Consider the following 22,044-nt stretch of genomic DNA (forward strand, 5'->3'; position numbering starts at 1 on the left):
ATATATATATATATATATATATATATATATATATATATATATATATATATATATATATATATATATATATATATATATATATATATATATATATATATATATATATATATATATATATATATATATATATATGAAGGATGGTAAAATAGTGAGTGAGAAGGTGTGAAGAAAGACAATGACAGGAGAATAAAAGAAGGGAAAAGGAAAAGGACTGAAGAATACAAAGAGGGATGAGAGATCCTAGTAGAGAGAAAGGGAGGGAGAGAAGACCTCCAAGGAGAGAGAGAGAGAGGGGGGGGAGGGGGAAGGGAGCGAAAAATGAAATAATATAGGAGGAGAGACGATTTATGAGCTAGGAAGGGAGAGAGTGGAATTGTAAATGAGAGAGAGAGAGAGAGAGAGAGAGAGAGAGAGAGAGAGAGAGAGAGCTACCTCCCTCCATTTCGACAATTCTCCCTCACTTTGCTCTAAACGCACCAACATTTCTGCTCTCACTCCCTTATTTTTCCTCCTCCATCTCATTTTCCTTCCGATTTACTTTCACCTATCGTTTTCTCTCACATTTTCTTTAACTCTCTTTTTTATTTTACAATTTGTTCTGTGGTTCTCTCTCTCTCTCTCTCTCTCTCTCTCTCTCTCTCTCTCTCTCTCTCCATTATTGCTTCTTTCCCTCTCACCTTTTTTTTTCTCTAATTTTTCTCATCCTTTTTTCATTACTTTCACTGACAGTCTCATTATTTCCTCCATCCTTCTCTTCCTCCGCATGCTAATTCCTCTCCTTCCCTCCTTCCTTCCTCCCCTTCCCTCCCTCTCCTTCTCTCCTTCCTCCTCTTCCCTCCCTCCTCCCTCTCCCCTCTCATTCTTCACTGCCGTTCTCAGTATTTCTTCCTTTCTTCCTCTCCTTTCCCTTCACCTTTCACTTGAATTCCCCAATATTTCACTCCCCCTCTCTCTCTCTCTCTCTCTCTCTCTCTCTCTCTCTCTCTCTCTCTCTCTCTCTCTCAAGGGGGCGGCAAGTAGTCTAGTGGTCTGAATATCCTACACCCCGTTTACTGTAACTTGTCCCAAACTTGACATCTCTCCATCTTGAATGCTGAGTCGTTAATTTAGAGTAGCACTATAATATGATGCAAGTCACGAAGAAGTGCTGTGGAAAGCCGTAGTATTGTTTCCCTCCTCCACTCACCCCTTTCTTCTTCCCTCTCCCATTCACTTCTTCTCTACTGCTTTCTTCTTCCCTCTCCCATTCCCTCCTTTTCTACCCTTTTCTTCTCTTCATTCCCTGCGGTCGCCGTCTTTTTTTTTTTTTTTTTCCTAACCCTGTCAACCAGAGATTCTTCTTCTTCTTCTTTTTTTTTTTAATTCTTGCTGCGTCCAGACGATTCATTTCACATTAGAAGAACAAGAATAGTAATAGAGGTAATGAAGACCGTTTGGAAAGTCTCTCCTAAGCTGAATAAAATCGTATGTAGACAGCAGAAAAGAAATGTAAATCCAAATAACGTCATTGCAGTGAACTAGTTGGCCATTTTCACATTACAGTTTTCCTTCTCAATTTTGCTCTTAACTCTCCCCCATTTTTATTCTTCCCTTACCTCCTTCCTTCCCCCCCCCCGTCTCTCCTTCCTTCCTTCCTTCCTTATCTTTCCTTTTCCTTTTCTATGGCTATATTTTACCGTCCAACTTTCTATACTGTATTTTACTCTTCTTCCCACATGTTACCATTCATCGTCATTATCAACAATAGCATCAGAACTTTTTTCCTCCTCTCCTCTCGTCTCCTCTCCTCGTCTTCCCTCCTCTCCTCTTCCTCCTTCCCTCCCCGCCTCTACCCCGTCCGTCCTCCTCCACACCATAAATCATTCTCAAACCCTCATTTTCTCGCTCCTGTCTCAGCGTTTTTCCATTTTTCCTATTTTCCTGAATTGCTAAAATGGCTGTGAGGTCAGGTTGGCGGAGAACAAGAGTAAGGGATTTCTTGTGTCGCTTTTATTACGTTGTTGTGCGTGTTTAAGTGGCGGGCGTGAGATGGGTTTTGTGTGAAGATGCATTGCGTGTGTGTGTGTGTGTGTGTGTGTGTGTGTGTGTGTGTGTGTGTGTGTGTGTGTGTGTGTGTGAGAGAGAGAGAGAGAGAGAGAATGTATATACCTGTGGGAATTCCAAAGGTGTTCTAAATTAAAATGATACTAACAGGTGCTATATTCGTTTTAAAGGGTTCCTATTTAATAAGGATATTAACTACATCACGCTGACTTTTTTTTTTTTTTTTCTATATATACAGTACTCTTCATGTTGCCTTCAAACGCATAAATTCTGTTTTGGTAGAGACTTTTTAATAATGGATCGTTTTATCTTGAATTGATAATAATGATGACAACTTTCATGGAATGGATAATGATGATGATGATGATAATAATAATAATAATAATGATGATGTGATGATGATATATTGCCTTTAAAATAATGATAACTCTGATGGAATGAGTCAAGGTATGATAATTATAATGATAATGATGATGATTTGATGGTGATGATGGTATAATGCTTAATAAAGGTGGTGGCCTTATGGAATGGGTGAAGATGATGATTATGATGATGATATTATTTCTGATAATGGTGATGATTGATAGTGAAACTGCCCTGTTCTCAAACCTCATATTTTCTTTCTTTTCTCAGGTGGTGCTGGTGTTCATCCTCAGTATTGCCTCCCTGATCATCTACTTCATTGACGCCTCTAAGTAAGTGTCTCTCACCTACGAACCCCCCCAACCTCAAAAAATAATAATAATAATAATAAAAAATAAATATTCCCTTTGCCCCTAACCCATACCCACCGCCCTGTTTGTGATCTCAGTTAGCTTGGGTTTGTTTGAGTCGGTTTGGGTAACTTTTGGGTATGCGTGTTTTCGTTTGCCGTCCGTTTGGGTATTTTTGAGTGTGTTTGTGTGGCTTGTGATTTGATTTGCTGTGATTTTTTTCTTCATTTGTTTGTGCTTAAAATATTTATTGGGTTTTGTGGCTTAAGATTTTTTTGTTAGTAGTTATGCGGATTTTTCGTTTTCTTCTTTTTTAATATGGAGTAGATTTTTTGTTTGTTTTTAGTGTTCAGGAATATTTAGTCTGCGTAAAGTGTAGTTACGATTTTTTTTTTAACATTTATTGATTTAGTTCTGAATTTATTTTTGTTACTGTTAATACTGTGACTTTTACTAGTTTGAAAATTGTTAATGACATTTTTTTCATGTGATGTATTTTTTTATTTTTTTTTTCGTATATTTGAATTTTCTAATAATAAGGAGATAGTCTATATTTATTTTTATAGTTGGTGTTCCTTGAGTGTTTATATATATATATTTTTTTAGTTCATGAAGGAGGTATGATAGAAATTTAAAGATATTATTGTAATTCTAAATATTTTTCACTAGTTACAGTTTCCTTGCAGTATTCAACACCTTTGCCTGTAGTGTGTACATGTGTGTGTGTGTGTGTGTGTGTGTGTGTGTGTGCGTGTGATCTCACTTGGGGGCCCTGTCTGGTCACGCTCACCATTTTGGTCACTAGATGCTGGAAAATAAGGTAAAATTTAGTATGATAATTATAAATATTGGTAGTAAAAATGGTAAGGAAAATAATGATAAATATAATAAAATATGAAAATGATAAGCCGGAAGTCGGAAAATGTGAGAGGAGAAAATTGAGAGAAAAATTGTATAGGGAAGAGGGAAAATAATGGAAGAAAGCGAATGTGAAACATAAATTTGTTGATAAAGGAAGTTGAGGAAATTGGTGGGAAAATGAAAAGGAAGTACTGAATGAAGGCAAGAGGGAAAGTTAGCTGAGGCTGGGAAGAAGAGGAAGGAAATCAGTAAGAAATAAGTTTACTTGAAATAGCTTAAATTATTCTAAGGAAAGAAGAAAGGAAGGAAGTGAGTAGAGTTTGGCTTACCTGAGATGGATAAAATTACTCTTCAAAAGGGGAAGGAACAAGAGTATGGTACATTAATTTGAAATACTCTGAAAGAAAAAAAAAAAGTAAGGAGATGAGTATGGGATTGTTCTACAGAAAGGAGGGAAGGAAATGAATAAGGTCAGAGTACGTATTTGTAGTTATGTGATTGATTTAAATACCAGAAATAATAACTGATATATTCTTCATGGATGTATCTGGTACAAATAAAAATAATGGTAAAATAATAATAATAATAATAATAATAATAATAAGTCACCATCATCATAATCATCATCATCATTACCATCGTAACCCTAATTCGTCCTAACAAATGGTGTGGTATATTAATAATAATAATAATAATAATAAATAATGATAATAATAATAATAATTAATAATAATGATAATAATAATAATAGCAGCAGCGATTAAACGTACAGTTCAAGATCTAGATATTTTTAGGAAAGCATCTGGTACAAAAAAAAAAAAGTAGAGCAACAACTAAAATAAATAAAACAAAAATCCTCTTCACTCTTAAGACTTTGGTGCTTTTCTTAGTGCTGCATCTGGTACCAAAATGGCGACGGTGTCCAGGTTCACAGGGTCTCATCATAGTCCTTAGTGTCCTTCATTTTTTTTTACTCTTCTCGGGTACACATGCTTTTCAGAAAACGTTAAATTGGCCATTTTTTTTTTTTTTTAATGACAAACCCTTTCACTCCTTGACGTATTTAGGTTTTATTCCAGCTGCCTTCAGACGGTTTTATTTATTTCAGGAAAGATTTTTTGGAACTCTGGGGGTTAGATACGAGAAATTTTACCTCTGAGTACGAGAGATGTTTCCTGAGTCGCATAAAATCGTCTGGAGGAAGCAGTAATAAAATGAAATACGTCCTCGGATTGATGGGGTAATTCGGGAAAAAAAAAAAAAACGAAAATGTGAGCTTGTGTATCCTAGGTCGAGTATAACTACAAATAATTTTAGTGTTTATTTTGTGATTTGTGCATTTTGGGATTTTACAAAGGCCATCAAGACAATATATTTTGTGTCTGTGGCTTGGGTTATTTTCACCACAGCCCCGGAAAATAAAGCCCCGTAGTTGTAATAGCAAGAGAAGTGTTTGTAACGTGACTGGTAACACTATACAGTTGAAGGGTACCACAGCAAGTCAGCAGTTTTTTTTAAGGTATTGGAAATGTTAACCCTTAAATTCTGGTAAAGTTCTCCCCCCCCCCCTCTGTTTTTCCCGCCAAGCTTTTGAAACATGATATATGTTGAGGCTGCCTGTGACTTTTTGTAATATTTTAACTCGTCTGTATTAGATGTTTCCCCCAAGGTAAATAAAATTGAACGACAGTAGCAAGAGAGTACTAAAATGTATATGTTATAATGAATTCAACTTGCTGTAGCCTGAAGATAATACCCAGTTGGTTACTTGCCTTCTGCTGAAACATTGTGAGCAAACATAAATACTTAAGAAGTAACTCAGTCGATGTTGAAAAAAAAAAAAAATGTAGTTTTACAAAGATTGGCAATTCAAATGTTTGGCAGGAAATTATAACGTGTAATGTTGCCATGTGATATTTGAGGGTTAACAGTGTGCTTCCTGTGATGAGCCTTGCCATAGTGCACTTGTGTCTGAGGGATGCCTTACTAATAGCATCATTGTACACCCCAGCCTTAATCACCACAACCCCTCTAACGCCAGACTAACACTACCTCGCTTATCTAACCTAACCAGACATAATCCAACCTCACAGTCGATTAGTGCTTGATTTTTGTTGCTATTAATTAACCTAACCTACTAGGGGTTAGGCTAGATTAGGCTTGGTTTGACTAAGTTGGGTTAGATGGTTATGTTAGATTTAGTTAACATTGGCAAAATTTTAGGACATATATATTGGAGAGATTTAATTAAGAGTGTTCGTAACCCCTTCACCACGAATGGTCTTCCATATGCCAAATTGTTAGTCTTTTTTTTTCCCATCGTACTGAAGGGATGAGGCGTTACGGGGTGAGTGGAGATTAGGCCGGAAGGTAAGTTGAGTAAATTAGGTTAAAAGACAGGTTGAAATAGGGGTGAAAGCTGATATATTCTAAGCATCTCTCCGACACGCTAAAAAATCGAAAAAAGATGAAAAAGTTATTTGGAAAAAGATATATTGAGTGAAAATATGTGGTGCCCCTGAACTGTATCATTACCGTGGCTGTTGTTGTTATTATTTGTTTTCGTAATGGCTGGTCGATTCCAATATTTTTTCGTTGTAGCGAGCGGTAGTGGCGTTATTATATATTATTACGTTGTAGCTGTTGTTTGTGTGGTGTAGCGTTATTGGTTCTCGTTACTGTGATCTTTTTTGGATTAATTTTCTCGTTATTATTGTTGTTTACTGACTTATTGAATGTTTAAAGCATTTTTTTTTCATTAGTGTGGGGTTATATATTTCGTTTTATTGTTATTATTATTATTATTATTAATGTTTGATTATCATTATTTTTATTATCATTTGTATTGATCTTTGATGATATGATTATGTGAGTAGTACTGAATATCGTGTGACGTTATGTTGATATATTATTATTATTATTATTATTATTATTATTTTATCGTTATTAGTGATCTTTAATACTAGAGAGCTAGAATATAATCTCTTTAGTTTTGCACACACACTCGTAATTACAATGCCATAAATCTCCAGTGAGGCATAATAATATAATGACGTAGTTAGAAGCGACTTGAGGTGATGTTAATTCTCTCCCACTGTGATGTTGGCTAAGAGTGATGTTTTTCTCCCCGTGGCTTCACATCAGTGGTTGGGCCCATAGCTACGGCAGTCCTAGCATGTTTTTTTTTTCTTTTATTATTGTTATTTCCCTTTTTACCTGTCTGAGATGTTACCTGATATTTCTCCTTACCTGTCTGAAAAATTACCTAATATTTCTCTCTACCTATCAGAAATATTACCTGATATTTCCTTCTACCTGTCTGAAATGCTACCTGATATTTTCTTTACCTGTCTGAAATATTACCTGATATTTCCCTCTAACTGTCTGAAATATTACCTGATATTTCCCTTTACCTGTCTGAAATGCTACCTGATATTTTCTTTACCTGTCTGAAATGTTACCTGATATTTCTCCCCACCTGTCTGAAATTGTACCTGATGTTCTCTTTACCTGTGATTAGTCTGTTTCCGGTGTCCATCTTTCTATCTGTCTTAATAATTCCCTGTTTCTTCATTATATATTCTTCATGTTTTTATCATTCATTTTGTGTGTGATGGTACCTGATATCCTCTTGACTTGTGCATTACCAGTATTTTTTACAGCTGTTCACCCCCCCTGTCAACATTATTTCCTTTATTTTCATTATTTGTCCTTATTATACATTACTTCCTTACCTGTGTGAGATGTTACCTGATATCCTTCTTATCTCCTTCCTTGTTATTGGTCCAAGATGCCCCATTTTTTTACATCATTCTTATCCATATGTCTTTCTCATCTTTATCACTCTTGATTTTCCATCTTATCCTTAATTTCTGGTGTTCCTTGGCTGTTAATCAGTATCTTTTCTTGATATTTTTGTATTATTCTTTTTGCCTGAAATTTCCTGTTACCCTGATCATATATTTGCCTACCGGTCATTCATCTAAAATATTCCCCATTTCCACCGTAGCCAATAATTCTCATTTCCTATTTATGTCTATCCTTTTTTCTCAACTATTTCACCATGCCACCTGTATATGTTACCTGTTACCTTGTTGACCTATCTGCTTCCCTGTAATTGGTCTGAGCTGGTTCCTGTTTACATCCTTTCAATTCTCACCTGTATCCTTTTTTATCCATATTGATTTTTGCCATCCATGCTTATCATATGATCATTATTACCTATTTCAGATGCTACCCGTTATCCTGTTTACCTTTATCCATACCTGTAATTGGTCAGAACCATTCACTGTGTCATCCTACTCATTAATAAGTAGTCAAAATAATTTACTTTTTTCTTCATTATTCAACACATCTAATTTTCCCCATTACCTGTATGAGATGTTACCTGAGACCCTATTTCCTTATCCGTCTGACCTTGTTCGTTGTGTCCTTCCTGCTTCTTAATAAACAGCATAAATCGTTTCATGTCCACTCATTATTCATCTTCATACTTTATTATCTTTATTACCTGTATGGGATGGTACCTGATATTTTAGTCACTTGTAAATGGTGTGAATGGGTCGCGGTGTCCATCCTAAGCCCTTTTACATTTTTTTACTTGCCGTTCAGAGTCCATAGTCTTATTAATATTGACTGGGCCTCTCAACCCCCCCCCCCCCCCCCCAAAAAAAAAAAAAAAAAAAAAAGTTGAACAGTAGCAGGCATTACATGAAGAAAACGTTGCTTTTTCCCAGAAGCAGCAAACGTTATTATACTGAAGGAATAAACGTTTATATAATGCCCTCAGGTGCTGTATTGTCACGTAGGCTCAGGAGTCCATGACCTGAGGACCATATTCTCTTTAGTTAACTTCAGTCCAATGACGTATTTTTTTTTTCTTTTTTTTCTATCTTGAGTTAGACTTTGGAGAGACTTTGCCCTGTATTGTCGGCTAAGGTTGCTCCCTAACACCCTTTCCTAAGCGATTTATTTAGCTTATTACACCTTACTGTCCTATTCTGGTCGGTATTCTCGTCGGTTAAGGAGGCTCCATAACGATATAAATAAAATGACATGAAAAGGAAAGACGTGCCACCACACTCAGAAATCAGGAAACATATTATAGTTAACTGTGATAAAGTTTTTGGCCACAGAACAAAGAAACACATAGAAAAAAAAAATAATGGTAACAAATTCCGCCACAAGAAAAGAAAAGAAAAAAAAAAGGAATATTTTGACTAGGTAACTCCCCATTTCCCGACCCACAAACGATGACAGACTCCCCATTGCCTATATTCTCTCTGCCTTCCCCTATTTTTAACCAATGGATGAAATAGGTCCCTTCACCCATTATTTTTGCTTCCTCAGCCATTGCCAGTGAACGTAGAATGACACCCTATCACCCATTCTCTTGGCTATCCTCATTCCTGACTCATGACCGAAATAAATCCGTGCTTATCCCTTTCCTTATCCTTGACTCATGAAGGAAATAAGCCCTCACTCATTGATGTAAAAACGACGAAAGACCCCATTTACTCATATATCTCATTTTTACCATCACTCACCCATAAAAAAATAATAAATAGCTGCATCGCCCATACTCTTCCCTTTTCCCGACCTTCATACTTTTAACATATGGTAAAATTTCTTCTTGTTATTTTATTACAGGTTTTAACTATTTTACTTCAGTTATCGATTAATTCCCGCGACGTTTATTGATCTTAAGAGAGAATTCATTTACTTACCCACTAATATCCCTCGTTATGCATTATTAGTGAAGGTGTTCCCTGTATGGTCCTGATCTTGTAATAGTCTGGAATAACTTTTACTTTTCTGTTAATGCACTTGCGTTATTAAATGATTAAGTTGGGTGTCCTGCCATGGTCTGTTATTGGTATGGAATTTTTAAAGATTTCCAGTAACATAAATTCTGCATTGGTAGTAGATGTGTTCAGTATCGTGTTATAATATTCTTATAATCTGCATTTTTTTTAAAGGTTTCATTAATAAGTTCCATCATTTAGTAGTAATACCCCTTTTCTGTGCCCATGAGAATTGAAATGGTTTGGAATAAGCTTTGTTTTCATGTTTAACTTTTATTTTTTTACTGGTTGCCGCTGTTCCTTGCTTGTATGTCTGTTTGCTATGCCCTTTTTACTCTAACCTGGCCTAAAATTGTCGTCCCCCCGTCATGAATGCTGAGTTGTAGTTATAGATTAACTCGATACTAGTCACGAAAAAGTGCTGTGGAAAGGAGCCACAGTATTACCTTCTCCTGCCATCGAGCTTCGTGAAATAAACAGCATGAGGACGAAAATCTGGGCCAGGTTAAGGTAAAAGAGGTTTAGTAACTCAACTCAGACATCCGCCTTACCTCCTGGTCCATCCCTCAGACCAACGACCCAAATATTAAAACTAAGATCTCCAAGGTGTACACAGACCCTCAATATCCAGGATTTATTTGTGAAACTCATGAGAGAAGATGGTGACTCTACAACACCGCTGCATGTGCTCTGTAATGTGGCATGCAGGTTAATGACGTCTTGGCTCACCTGTACACCTGCCGCTCAGTTTTATGACCATGAGACCTTTGTGGTGGCGGTAGTTTATAAATCTAAACCCTTTTTCCTATAACCATTAATATTCATAATCTTAAAACATCGCTTCTTTGTCGGATGTAGTAGTCATACCCATTAAAAACAGCCCCATCCCTGACCCCATTAATATCTCATCCTCACCATTATGTACGGTTGCTAATGATTTCCCTCCCTGTTGTATACTTACCTTGTCAACTCATTACAATATGTTTACTGCTTTATCATTATCGCTTTTTACAGTATATGTATGTTCCCCATGAAGCAGTTTTGATCTCTTGTGTTTTTTTTTTTTTTCTGCTTTCTCATTATTGGTATTATTAGGGTTATATTATTCAGCTTCATTCCCATTATAAGTGATTTTAATGCTTTGTTTTTTTTGTTTTTTTTTCTGGAGTCACCATTACGCTGATCAGATTTCCATGTGCTCTACTATGCCTTTCCAATTATTATTATATCCCATTATTTATCTTGGATCCCATTATGAGTGTTTTTACAATGCTTACTCACCATTTTGGCTTTGTTTATTCCCCATTTTGCAGATTGGACCCCTTAGCTGTATGTGCTTTTCATGTCTTCGTATTATTAGTATTTTTATTGCTCACGTTTATTCATCTTAGGTCCATCATGATTATTTTTAATGGTCTCCCTTCCATTATTGCTTTTATTATGCCTCCTCTTCTTCCCCATTATGGAGAATAGTATCATATGTGCTTATTTATGCCTTCCTATTATTGCCATCATTACCTTTCCCCTGTATTGCAGCTGAACCCAATTATCGTTTATTTTTATTGCTCTTTATGATATTTTTCTCCGTCTTCCCTGGTATACACATTAGATCAGCTTTATGTGATGTTTTGTGCTCATTATCAGCGGTTTTTCTTTTTTATGCTTTTTCTCCCATTGTTGCTTTTATTATACTTCCTTTTCTTCCCCATAATAAGCCTGGTATTCCCGACGGTTAAGAAAGCTCCCTAACACCTTTCTCATAGCGATTCATTATTCATGCTACACTCTGCTGTTCTCTCGCATGTTGTCTGTGTATTTTTAACATGATCATAGAAAGCAAGAGCAGTACATGAGGGGTTAATAACATGCTATATACAAAAATAAATTGGTGAGGAAAATGTGTCAGGGAGGCAGTGCGCAAAAATAAAGTGGTGAGGAAAAGGTGTTAGGGAGCCTCCTAAACCGACGAGAATACGAACCTAAGTCTCATGAATTTTTTTTTTTATCCTTTCTTATTGTGTTCCTATTACGTCTCCCCGTTATTTACCCTTTGCCCCATTATTACCATTTTTATCGTCATTTTCATATTATTTCGATATTCACCCATTATGCAGATGTGTTTTTAGATGCCTTCCCATTGTCTCCCCATTTTAATCCTCCATATTGTCTTCCCATTTTATTCCATCCTATTTAGTCTCCCCATTTTATTCATTCCTGTTAAGTTTCCCCATTTTACTCCTGCCTGTTAAGTTCCCCCATTATTCAGATTCCGCCCCATTTTAAGTGATCATTCATGCCCTTCGTTTTCTAGCTATTTCCCATTATGTAGATCTCTTTATATGTGCTTTTTATACCTTCCCATTACTACTATATGTATTATCCCCCCATTTTTCAGCTTCGACCCCATTATAAGTGAATTTATATGCATTCCCATCATTTTTTTTCTCGTCTTTATTTCCAGTGATGCAGACTAAAGATCCTGTGTATGATTTTTTTTTTTTTATCATTATTAATTTTATCATGTGTCTTCTTCCCCATTATTCAGCCTGGACCTCTGTATGCGGGTTTTGATGCCACCCATTATTTTTTATCATGCCACTATTTTCTTGACCCCATTAGGTACGCAGCTTGGACCCTTAGCAGCGGTGTTTAATGCCGTCTCTCCCATACTCCTTCTTCCCAGGCCCCCTTCCCCCTTAGGGCTGTCCATTAGTCCCCCCTTTACCCCTTAATAATGGTTGTAATATTCTCTTCTCTCCCATTATCCTTCCACCCAGGTCCTCCCCCCCTTAGGTGTTCCCATTAGCCGCCCTGTACCCTTTACTAATGGTTGGAATTTCTCTTCCATTAGGCTTCTTTCCTGTCTTCCCCTTCCTCCCATTTTCCATCTTAATCGTTTATGTCTTTGTTTTTTTTTTATTCTGCCTTATCTTTGCTATCTCCTTTACTTGATGTTAATCCTTCTCTTACTGGTTACTTAATATCGCCTTATCTTTGTTATCTGATGTACGTCTTTCTTGATATCATGCCCTTATCTTTGCTATCGTCTATATCTGTCAGCTGATTTCACCCCTTATACCTGTTGCCTTATACTACTTACGTCCTTCTGTTACCCTGCCTGACACCTGATAAAACCCCTTATCTTTACCATCGGTACCTGTAACCTGATATCACCCCTTATCTTTATCGCTTATCATCTAATATCACCTCTTATTTTTTACACGTGTTACCTGATTCCATCCATGTTATCTTGGTTATCTTCTGTACCTATTCCCTCATATCAGCTCTGTTCATCTGCTGCCTACTGTATACTTCCTCTGTCTCACCTTATCTATATCACCTTCTGTTCTTCTTTCCTGATACAATTCCCTTATCTTTGTTATCATTTGTACTTGTTATCACCTTTTCTCGTTGTTACACTAACCTGATGTCACACCTTATCCTTATCTCTTCCACCTGATCGTACCCTTATCTTTCTTATCATCCAAGCCTGGTGTCATCCTTATCCCTCTTATAATATTTGTGACCTAATTTCGGTTCTTTTTATTTTGTTCTTTACCTGTTGTCACTCCGTTATGTTTGTTATCAGTACGTATGGGCTGATATCATCCCTTATCTCTGTTATATACTCGTTACCAAATACCTCTGTTATTCGTCTTTATTATTTTCTGTACCTCATACCTGATATCGCCCCTTATCTTTCTCATCCTTTGTGCCTGTGATGACCCTCTGCCACAGTACCTGATTCCTAATATTCCTTATCTTTGCAATCTTCTATATCTCTTACCTAATATCATCCTTTGCTATTATTATCTGATGCACCTAATATCACAGTCCTTATCTTTAAAATACCTGTTATCTGATATTACGTATTTTCTTCAGCTTTTACCTGATATCATCCCCTTATCTCTGTTATCTTCTCTACCTGATGCCACCTTTGACCCTCTGTAACCCTGCCTATTCCCCTTTTTTATCACTTACCTCCTCATCCCCTCATTCCGTGACTCGTTCTTGCCCTGCTCTTTCCTCCATCGCCTTTGTTTTCTCACAGAGTCGTATGGTGAAATGGAAAAAGAAGTTTTTTTTTTTTTTATATATTGTGAGCTTAACTTGATTTTAGTATTGTGTCGTTATTGTGTAAAGTATAGAGTTCGTAAAGTATCGAGTTTGATGCGTGTAAGACAAAAAAAAATATGGATAAGTCTGACAAAGATGAGAAGACTGGAAGATTTATTCAGCAAAAATACCGTTTAATGATTGATTTTGCGTAATTTTAGCCGTGATAATTAGACGACATCTGTTCTGAATAAGGATGTTGGATGAATAAGTGCATAATATTAGTCGAGCTTATAAGGAAGACTCTGTTAAGCCGCATGACTGGATAATGATTACTATTGAGTCTTTGAAAACTCTGGTATCGCTCTTTACTTCCGCCATTGGTAAGACTGTCGTGCATGGTTGTGTATTTGAAGTGGCAGAGGACAACGCTTATATTTACCCACTGTGTTGGAGTGTTTGTGTGTTTAAGGCACTGATGGAAAGGGACGCCTTCACGTGGTGGCACCGATGTTACTGGATGTCTCCACTTCCCAGTTAAACAAAAAGTGTCCCTCAGCTCCTTCCCTATCCCTCAAAAGGTGGATGGTGGACTGTAGGAGGACAGCTTCAGCCTACAGTCCACTGGGTTCACATTTCAGATGAGGCAGGCCCACAACTACTACTAATACTGTCTTTGCCACTGGGTTGGTATTTTCACGTGAAGCAACTGACCGCCGATTATTATTGTCGTAATTCACGTGGCTGGTTTGTCTTATTAGGAAGCTAAGAGGTAAGTTCATAAATTATCAGAAAAGTCGTACAATAAAACACATACGTAGCAGAAATCCAATACACCTTCTCTCCAGTATTAGTGCTGCTGGGTAAAATATTGCATCGTTATGGAAGGTAATTCATAATGTTTGGTGTGTATCAATTAAGGCCTTTTGCTGTTTCTGAGCTGAGTAAAATCGTTTGGCATTAGCGAGACTTAAGCTGAATAAAATCGTTTGGCATTAGCGAGACCTAAGCTGAATGAAATTGTATGGCGTTATCAGGAAATTAAATTAACGTAGTAGTGGTTAATGTAGATCGTTTGTGACCCCTTCAGTCCGAGGGCCCCTTGCAAAATCATCTGGCTGTAGCGAGGATATCAGCTGGATAGAATTGTTTAGCAGTACTGGGAATAAGATTGAAATAGTGTTATCGTAGTGAAATTTATAGTGGTCAGTTAGCATGCAGATCAGATTAAACAGTGAAGGGATGTGGGTCCAGTGTGGGTATAATAGGTACTCCAGGGTGAAGTGGTGATGGGAAACATGATTGCGGTGGAACGCTTTCAACCCGTCACGATTAACACTCAAGGGACGAACACCTCTAGTTCTGTTTTTTTCTTGCTGCCTCCTGACGTGTTCATTCTGCTGAGTACCGTAAGATGTTCTCTCTCTTACTGGGGGAAATGAAGAAGACTCAGTTTGAACTTGTAAGCTAAGAACGAAAAAGGTCCGGGGATGACAAGAATTTTACTTAATATGTCTGTGGCTTTAACACATTCATCGTGTTTGCATTACCCCCGCCAACCGCCGAACGAGTTTATTCAGCTTATATGACAATCGTAGCGAAGCCATTGGAAATAAAGAGCATTTACCCTTCCACCCCCACAACCGCTCCACACAGACCACACTCCATCCGTTCCTCAGCGATCTAGCCATTTCACTGTATCCCTGACCGTATACTTAACACAGAGATCTCAGAGGTTTACTGAGGTCACTGATTTTATACGATAATTCCACTTGCACGAAACGAAGAAAGGGTGTGTCTGGCCTCTCTGAATCACTGCTGGCTGTACCCTCGTGTGTGTGATGTAGGCTGGTACTTCTCGATACTATAAGCCTTGTGTAAGCTGTGGGAGAATGAAAGGACAAAAGAAGCCTTCGTGCTGAGAGTGTTCAAGCAGCAGCAGAAAAGAGACCCAGCCCAGTATCTCGTATTTAATTGCCAGTCTGTAGTGCCATTAGAGTATCGGACTGACTCATTTGTTGGTTCAGGTGGAGGTGGCAAGGAGGGGGAAGTGTCCGCATTCACGCAAACAAAAGCAGATGTTGAGAGGGTAAAGAGGAAAGCTGATTGTGTGTGTGTGTGTGTGTGTTTAATATTTTCGAACACGTTAGGAAAATTTTAACCAGTGAATATTTGTGTGTGTGTGTATTCGCTTGTATGTTTCTTTGTATTGTGTTTGCGTGTTGCCACAGTGATGGTGAAAAAGATGTGGATGTTTGTTTCATCGACATACACCTCCTAAGGAAAATCAGTATGATCTTCAAAATAATTAGTGACATTATATCAGTGAATGCAATTTAGATACTATTTTTTCCATAACTAGAAAAGCAAAGGACGAAGACTAGATAAAGAGGAGCTAAAATATAGAAATAATTATCTACCTCTACGGTTCGAAAAACAGAAAAAAAAAAATATACTGTTCGCCCTTTATGATAAGAAAAAAAAAGTCACGATCTCTCGATGAAGAGGGTGTAAAAAACTGAAATACTGTTTGCATATTTGATGATGTAAAGGCAAACATGGTTCCAGAGAGAGAGAGAGAGAGAGGCCGTACCTCCTTGTGTACAAAAGAAACGAGTAATCAGTGTACTTGTAGCAGAGAAAGAAAGAGAGAGAGAGAGAGAGAACCTATTCACCAATTATCACACACTTCTCCATCTCCACCAGTCATCGCACACTTCATCTCCACATAACTCCACAACTTCTTCATCTCTCCACCAGTCACCAAACATCTCTCCATTTCCAACAGTCACCACACACCTCTCCATCTCCCATAATCACCACATACCTATCCACCTCCACCATTAATCACACACCTCTCCACCTCCACCATTAACCACGCATTTCTCCATCACCAATCACCACACACCTGTCCATCACCATCACCACCCACCTCTCCATCGCGAGTCACTACACACCTGTCCATCACCATCACCACACACTTCTCCATCTCTCCACTAGTCACCACACACTTCTGCCGTTCTCTAGTCAGAATTTTTTCCCCTTAGTCTCTTCGTGTGGCCCTATTGAACGCAGCGTCTTTGGACCGTATGACACACTGACATACACGCTAGCATACACACACGCGCCCAGGCATATACCGGGAATGACAGGAACATACCAGAACATACACACACGCTGGCATATACCGTTAAGCACAGGAACTCACCGGCACACACACACACACACACACACACACACACACACACACACACACACACACACACACACACACACACACACACACACACACACACACACACGGCAAGCAAACCCCAAACAAATTAATGGTTAACGCTCACGCACTTGCCTTTACATACACAGATACACGCGCGTGGGTACAAACTGGTAATTACAGGAACATTCTAGAACACACACACACACACACACACACACACACACACACACACACACACACACACACACACACACACACACACACACACACACGGCAAGCAAACTCGGACACAAATGGTGAAGTCACGCACATGCCTTCACATACACACATACCCGGGCACACGTACACATTTACATGCAAAAGCTTGCATAATGTATCGATTTTCGCTTTAGCACGCATATTCTAGGAAAGTCCGCTTGAACACACACACACACACACACACACACACACACACACACACACACACACACACACACACACACACACACACACACACACACACACACACACACACACACACACACACACGTTTCACCAGTGCCCAGTATAACCACAACATCTGACATGCATACTTTTACAAATAACCCATAATTTTTTTTTCCTTTACTCTGGTGAACGTAGGTGAACACGAGACATTGGATTTGAACGTTTGGGAGTCACTGGGTTTTATATGTTCGAGAAATGTGTGGGAAAGGTTGAAAATTTACTGACGGATAATACATTTTTATTTTTTTTATTTTTTTTTTTTTGGCTAATGTAATGATAGATAATTTACTAGGGTATGAAAAAATCTGACCCTTTTTTGTTTATATTTATTGTTTTATAATGAGAAAAATTTGCTCAGATATATGGTAGAGAAAAGAAACACCATTTTTGGCGTAATTGCTGTATATTGACGAGAAATAATAAACTCCGGTGTATGGTACAAAAAATATCAGAACCTTTTTTCGTTTATTTTACCAGCAGGAATAAATTGTATAGAATGCATTGTGTGTAGGGCTGAGGGCTGTAGTCTTCTTACCCTCGCTATACGGATCAAAGCGGCTTTTTTACTCAGTCGAACTAATGGCTGGACGCTTGTTAGTGACCGACCCCGCTGCGCCTGTGTGGTGTGTGTAAATTTAGCTCGTATGAAACTGCAGATTTCATTACACCTCTTCCTTAGCGATTTATTCTCTACTACACCTACTATGGTGATATTACAACGAAAAAAAAAATAGCATACAAGGAAATGTTCAGGTGTAACGCTAAATAAATCACTTAGGAGAACGCGCCAAGGAGTCTCCAAAGCAAGATAAAATACGGCTTTCAATGATACTTACGTATACGGCTGGTGTGGCGCAAAAGCAAATTTACAATAGTTATAAAAATGACGTATAGAAATTGTGTGTGTGTGTGTGTGTGTGTGTGTGTGTGTGTGTGTGTGTGTGTGTGTGTCCTGACGCTACCCACTCTTAAAGGTGGCCTGGATAAAAGACCTCTAGGCACATACGTTTCTACTCAGCGACCTCCTCCTCTCTCACACACACACACACACACACACACACACACACACACACACCACAACCTACATTCCGCTTCCGATTGACCGTTCGTAGTAAAGGTGTAAAATATATTGAGTTCATATCTGTTATCGAAAACCAATGTTTATTAAGTACATTTATATACCTCCGTGAGAGAGAGAGAGAGAGAGAGAGAGAGATATTAGAGATAGATTGATGGACATGAAAACCTAATTGAACTGCATAACCCTTATCTAGCTAACTCAAACACAAACAAGAGCAATTCGAGATGGCGGCAGACCTCCGCCAAGGCATTATTTATCGAGTTAAAAGCAAAATGTTGGAATTGCCGCTATCCCGCAAAAGTAACGAATCCCTTTAAAAATTCCTGGATTCGGATCGCCACCAAAATCTAATGGATTGTTCCTTGGGCCATACCCTACCTCTCCAAAAATATTTCAACAATATCCGTTCATAACTGATTACAGACAAACTAACCAACGCCGGCAAAACAGAACCTCCTTGGCGAGGACAAAAAATGAAGTCTGTTATGTAGCTTGCATATACCTGATTAATACATAGATATAGGTCCATCAACAGACAGCTAGAAAGATAGATGGACGGGCAAGACAGAAACAGAATACACTGCATAACCCGTATCTGGCTAACTCATAGATCGACAAAAATCAGATCCAATATATAACCCATATTTAGGCTCCCTCCAGAGACACACGAGCCAGCATTACTTCCGGGTCATAAAGGAGAGACCTGGTTATTGCCTTTGTAATAATGCCGTGATTTTTTTTTCTCTCCCCTTTTTTCCAATTTCCGTTCTCATTTGCAGTCTGTTTGACATTACATTTGGGTATATAATCTGAAAAATTCTCTCTCTCTCTCTCTCTCTCTCTCTCTCTCTCTCACACACACACACACACACACACACACACACACACACACACACACACACACACACACACACACAATCATTTTTAACCCGTTTTTACCATCGCATATTTTTTCTCCAGCTAATGAAATTCAGTGCAGTCAGCGTGGAATGTCTTTCTACACTTGAATTTTGGTAGTTGTTTTTCAAGTGTGTGTGTGTGTGTGTGTGTGTGTGTGTGTGTGTGTGTGTGTGTGTGTGTGTGTGTGTGTGTGTGTGTGTTTGGGGCCCTTTTTTGCCCCTCACCCCGGACTAATTTGTATAACGAGTATTAATGTGCGTTTGTTTGTATTTTGGCGATATACAGACTTGAGGATTATGTGTTGGGTCCATTTTTTTTTTTTTAATAACACTGGCATCATGTGACCATCGTGTAATATAATTTTGGCTATTGAATTTGTTAATAAGAAGGAAATTTGCTTATGATGATGATGTGGTGGTGGTGGTGGTGGCGGTGGTGAGGGTGATGATGATTAGGCTATATTAATTCTATATGGTGGTTTATTTGCTAGGAAGGTGACGATAGAATTATGAGCAAAAATTCGCAGGTTTGCTTATTACAGTAGTACAGTCTGGAAAATTACAGTAGTACAGTAGTACATGGATACACTTCATTACGATAAATAAAGAGAAGTGAGTAATGCCTTTTGAAACCCAGTATTGCGGTCTTCGGAATCCAACAAACTTTTCAGAATACCGTATACAAGTTTCGTATTTGTTCGACTAATAACCAAAGCGATATTCTCATCCCAGCTGTGCGTGTGTTTCCTCAGCGTCGCATCCCGTCAGTCGCGGGGGATAACGTTTGGGGGGGGGGGGGGAAAAGGAAATGGTAAATTAAGTCAATATATTTTAATCTGCTAAAAAAAAAAATGTATGAGTGTGGATAAATACAAGGATTTTTTTTCTCTTATAGTCTTGTCTCATCCAAAACTATTATTTACATCTCACGGGGGACGCCTGGAAATGGAGGGATTAGATACAGGCTTCAGTAAATCCCTCCATTATAGGAAAACGTCTCCTCTAAGCAAAATATAATCGTTCGGGTGTATCAAGAATAAATTTTAACAATCGTGTAATGCAGCGAAGGAATTGAGTAAAATCGTAAAGACATAAGACGCATTAAACTACGTCATCGTAACTCTTGGGGTTGTATTCTCGTAGGTTGAGGAAACTCCCAGACACCTTTCCCTAAGTGATTTGTTTATTACACCGTACTGTCCTCTTCTGTGTTGCATAAATCCTTCCAATATACCCATACTCTGCACAAATAACATACAAAAAGATATTAACCACCCATATCCCAAAATAAATCGCGATGGAAGAGGTGTTAGGGAGCGTCTTTAACCGTTGACAATGCGAGCCCTTCTAACTCCTCCTTAATCTCGCATACTCTGATGCTTCACGAACACGTGTCTCTAATTCTATTTAACTTATTGTTATTTATAGAAAAATTGTTTATATAAGAGGACAGGAAAAGAATGTTGAGAAAAAGGTACCGTAGATGAAATTTTAAAAGCAGGGAGAGAAATTTAAAAAGAGAAAGATTGGAAAACAACAGGGAGAAAGAGTAAAGAAATAAAACAGGAGAAAGACAGTCAAAAAAAGAAGGAACTAATAAAAAGGAGAAAGTGAGGGAGGAAGAAAGAGAAGGGGAGAAAAACAGAGTGCAAGAGATCGACAAGAACAGAGAAAGAAATAGTTTATAAAAGTGAAGGGACTAGGAAGACAGCATGGAGGAAGACAGATAAAATAAAAGCAGAGGAAACCAAAGGGGAAAAGGATTATGAAAGCGAATAAAGAGGAAATACAAGAGAGAAGAGGATAGAACGTAGAGAGAGAGAGAGAGAAGAGAAGATGAAAGAGGAGGAATCAGAAGAGAAGAAACACGAGAAGAGTAAGTGATGGCGAGACAAGAGATTATTGGTAAAAAGGGAAAGAGGACGAAGAGAGAAGAGGAGAAAGTGAGGGAATGATTGTTCGAGGACACGAGAAGGAAGAGGAGATTAATGGATAAAAAATTTATATAAAAGCGAAAGAACTGAAAAAAATAAAGCTGAAAAGAGGTTAAAAAATTGATAGAAGACGAAACAGAAGAGGGGAAAAAGATTTTAGGCGATTAATATAAAACTAAATAAAGGGAAAGTAAAGAAGAAAAGATAGGTAAAAGGTAAGAAGATAAAAACAAGAAAGTGTAATAAAGATGAGAAGATAAATAAAAAGGTGAAAGAATGGGGAAAAGTAAAGGAGATAGGTAAAGGATGTCAGAAACGGAAGAGATAATGTAATAGAGAAGGTGAGAAGATTCAGTGTAATATTAATGATGGAAGGAGAAAAGTAAAACAATTAAATGGGTAAAAAAGGACAAAAATAAAAGAGGAAGAAAGCGTAATTAAGAATGTGAGACGATATATAAAAAGTAAAAAGGGGAAAAAAGACTAAGAGATATAAAGAGGTAAAAGAACGACAGAAAGAAAGAGGAAATTTCAACAGTATGATAAAGAGGGAAAAATGAAAAAGAGAAGATAAAATAGAAGTGAAAAAGAGAAGATAGGGAAAAGAAAGGGATTTGTCTAAGAAAATGTGTGTGTGTGTGTGTGTGTGTGTGTGTGTGTGTGTGTATAGAGAGAGAGAGAGAGAGAGAGAGAGAGAGAGAGAGAGAGAGAGGCGATACCTGCTGAATATGCAAGCAGGGAGAGGAGGAAGAGAAAGAAAGTGAAGGAGAGTAAGAAGGATGGCGAAAAAGATGGTAAATAATGAATATGCAATGACGCACTGAAAACACGTAGGTATGCCGGCGGAGAGAGAGAGAGAGAGAGAGAGAGGAATAAAAACCGTCCGTTGGGAGCAAAAATATAATATAAAAGAATCGTTTTAAGGTGGTGACAGTGGTAGGTTAAGTGCA

General features: G+C 37.9%; 1 protein-coding gene across 11 annotated transcripts in view; it reads left to right on the top strand.

The window, feature by feature from the left end:
* slo (calcium-activated potassium channel slo) overlaps positions 1-22,044 on the top strand; it is a 743,408-nt gene that overhangs the window by 181,003 nt on the left and 540,361 nt on the right. For all 11 annotated transcript variants that reach the window (XM_080286162.1, XM_080286163.1, XM_080286164.1 and 8 more), the window contains exon 2: positions 2,677-2,738. In XM_080286162.1, coding sequence (XP_080142288.1) covers positions 2,677-2,738 — 62 coding nt within the window. The remainder of the gene's footprint in view (positions 1-2,676; positions 2,739-22,044) is intronic.

Source organism: Coenobita brevimanus, chromosome 110 (assembly GCF_032717465.1).
Source record: "Coenobita brevimanus isolate Jiangsu-jjx chromosome 110, ASM3271746v2, whole genome shotgun sequence".
Classification (NCBI taxonomy): domain Eukaryota; kingdom Metazoa; phylum Arthropoda; class Malacostraca; order Decapoda; family Coenobitidae; genus Coenobita; species Coenobita brevimanus.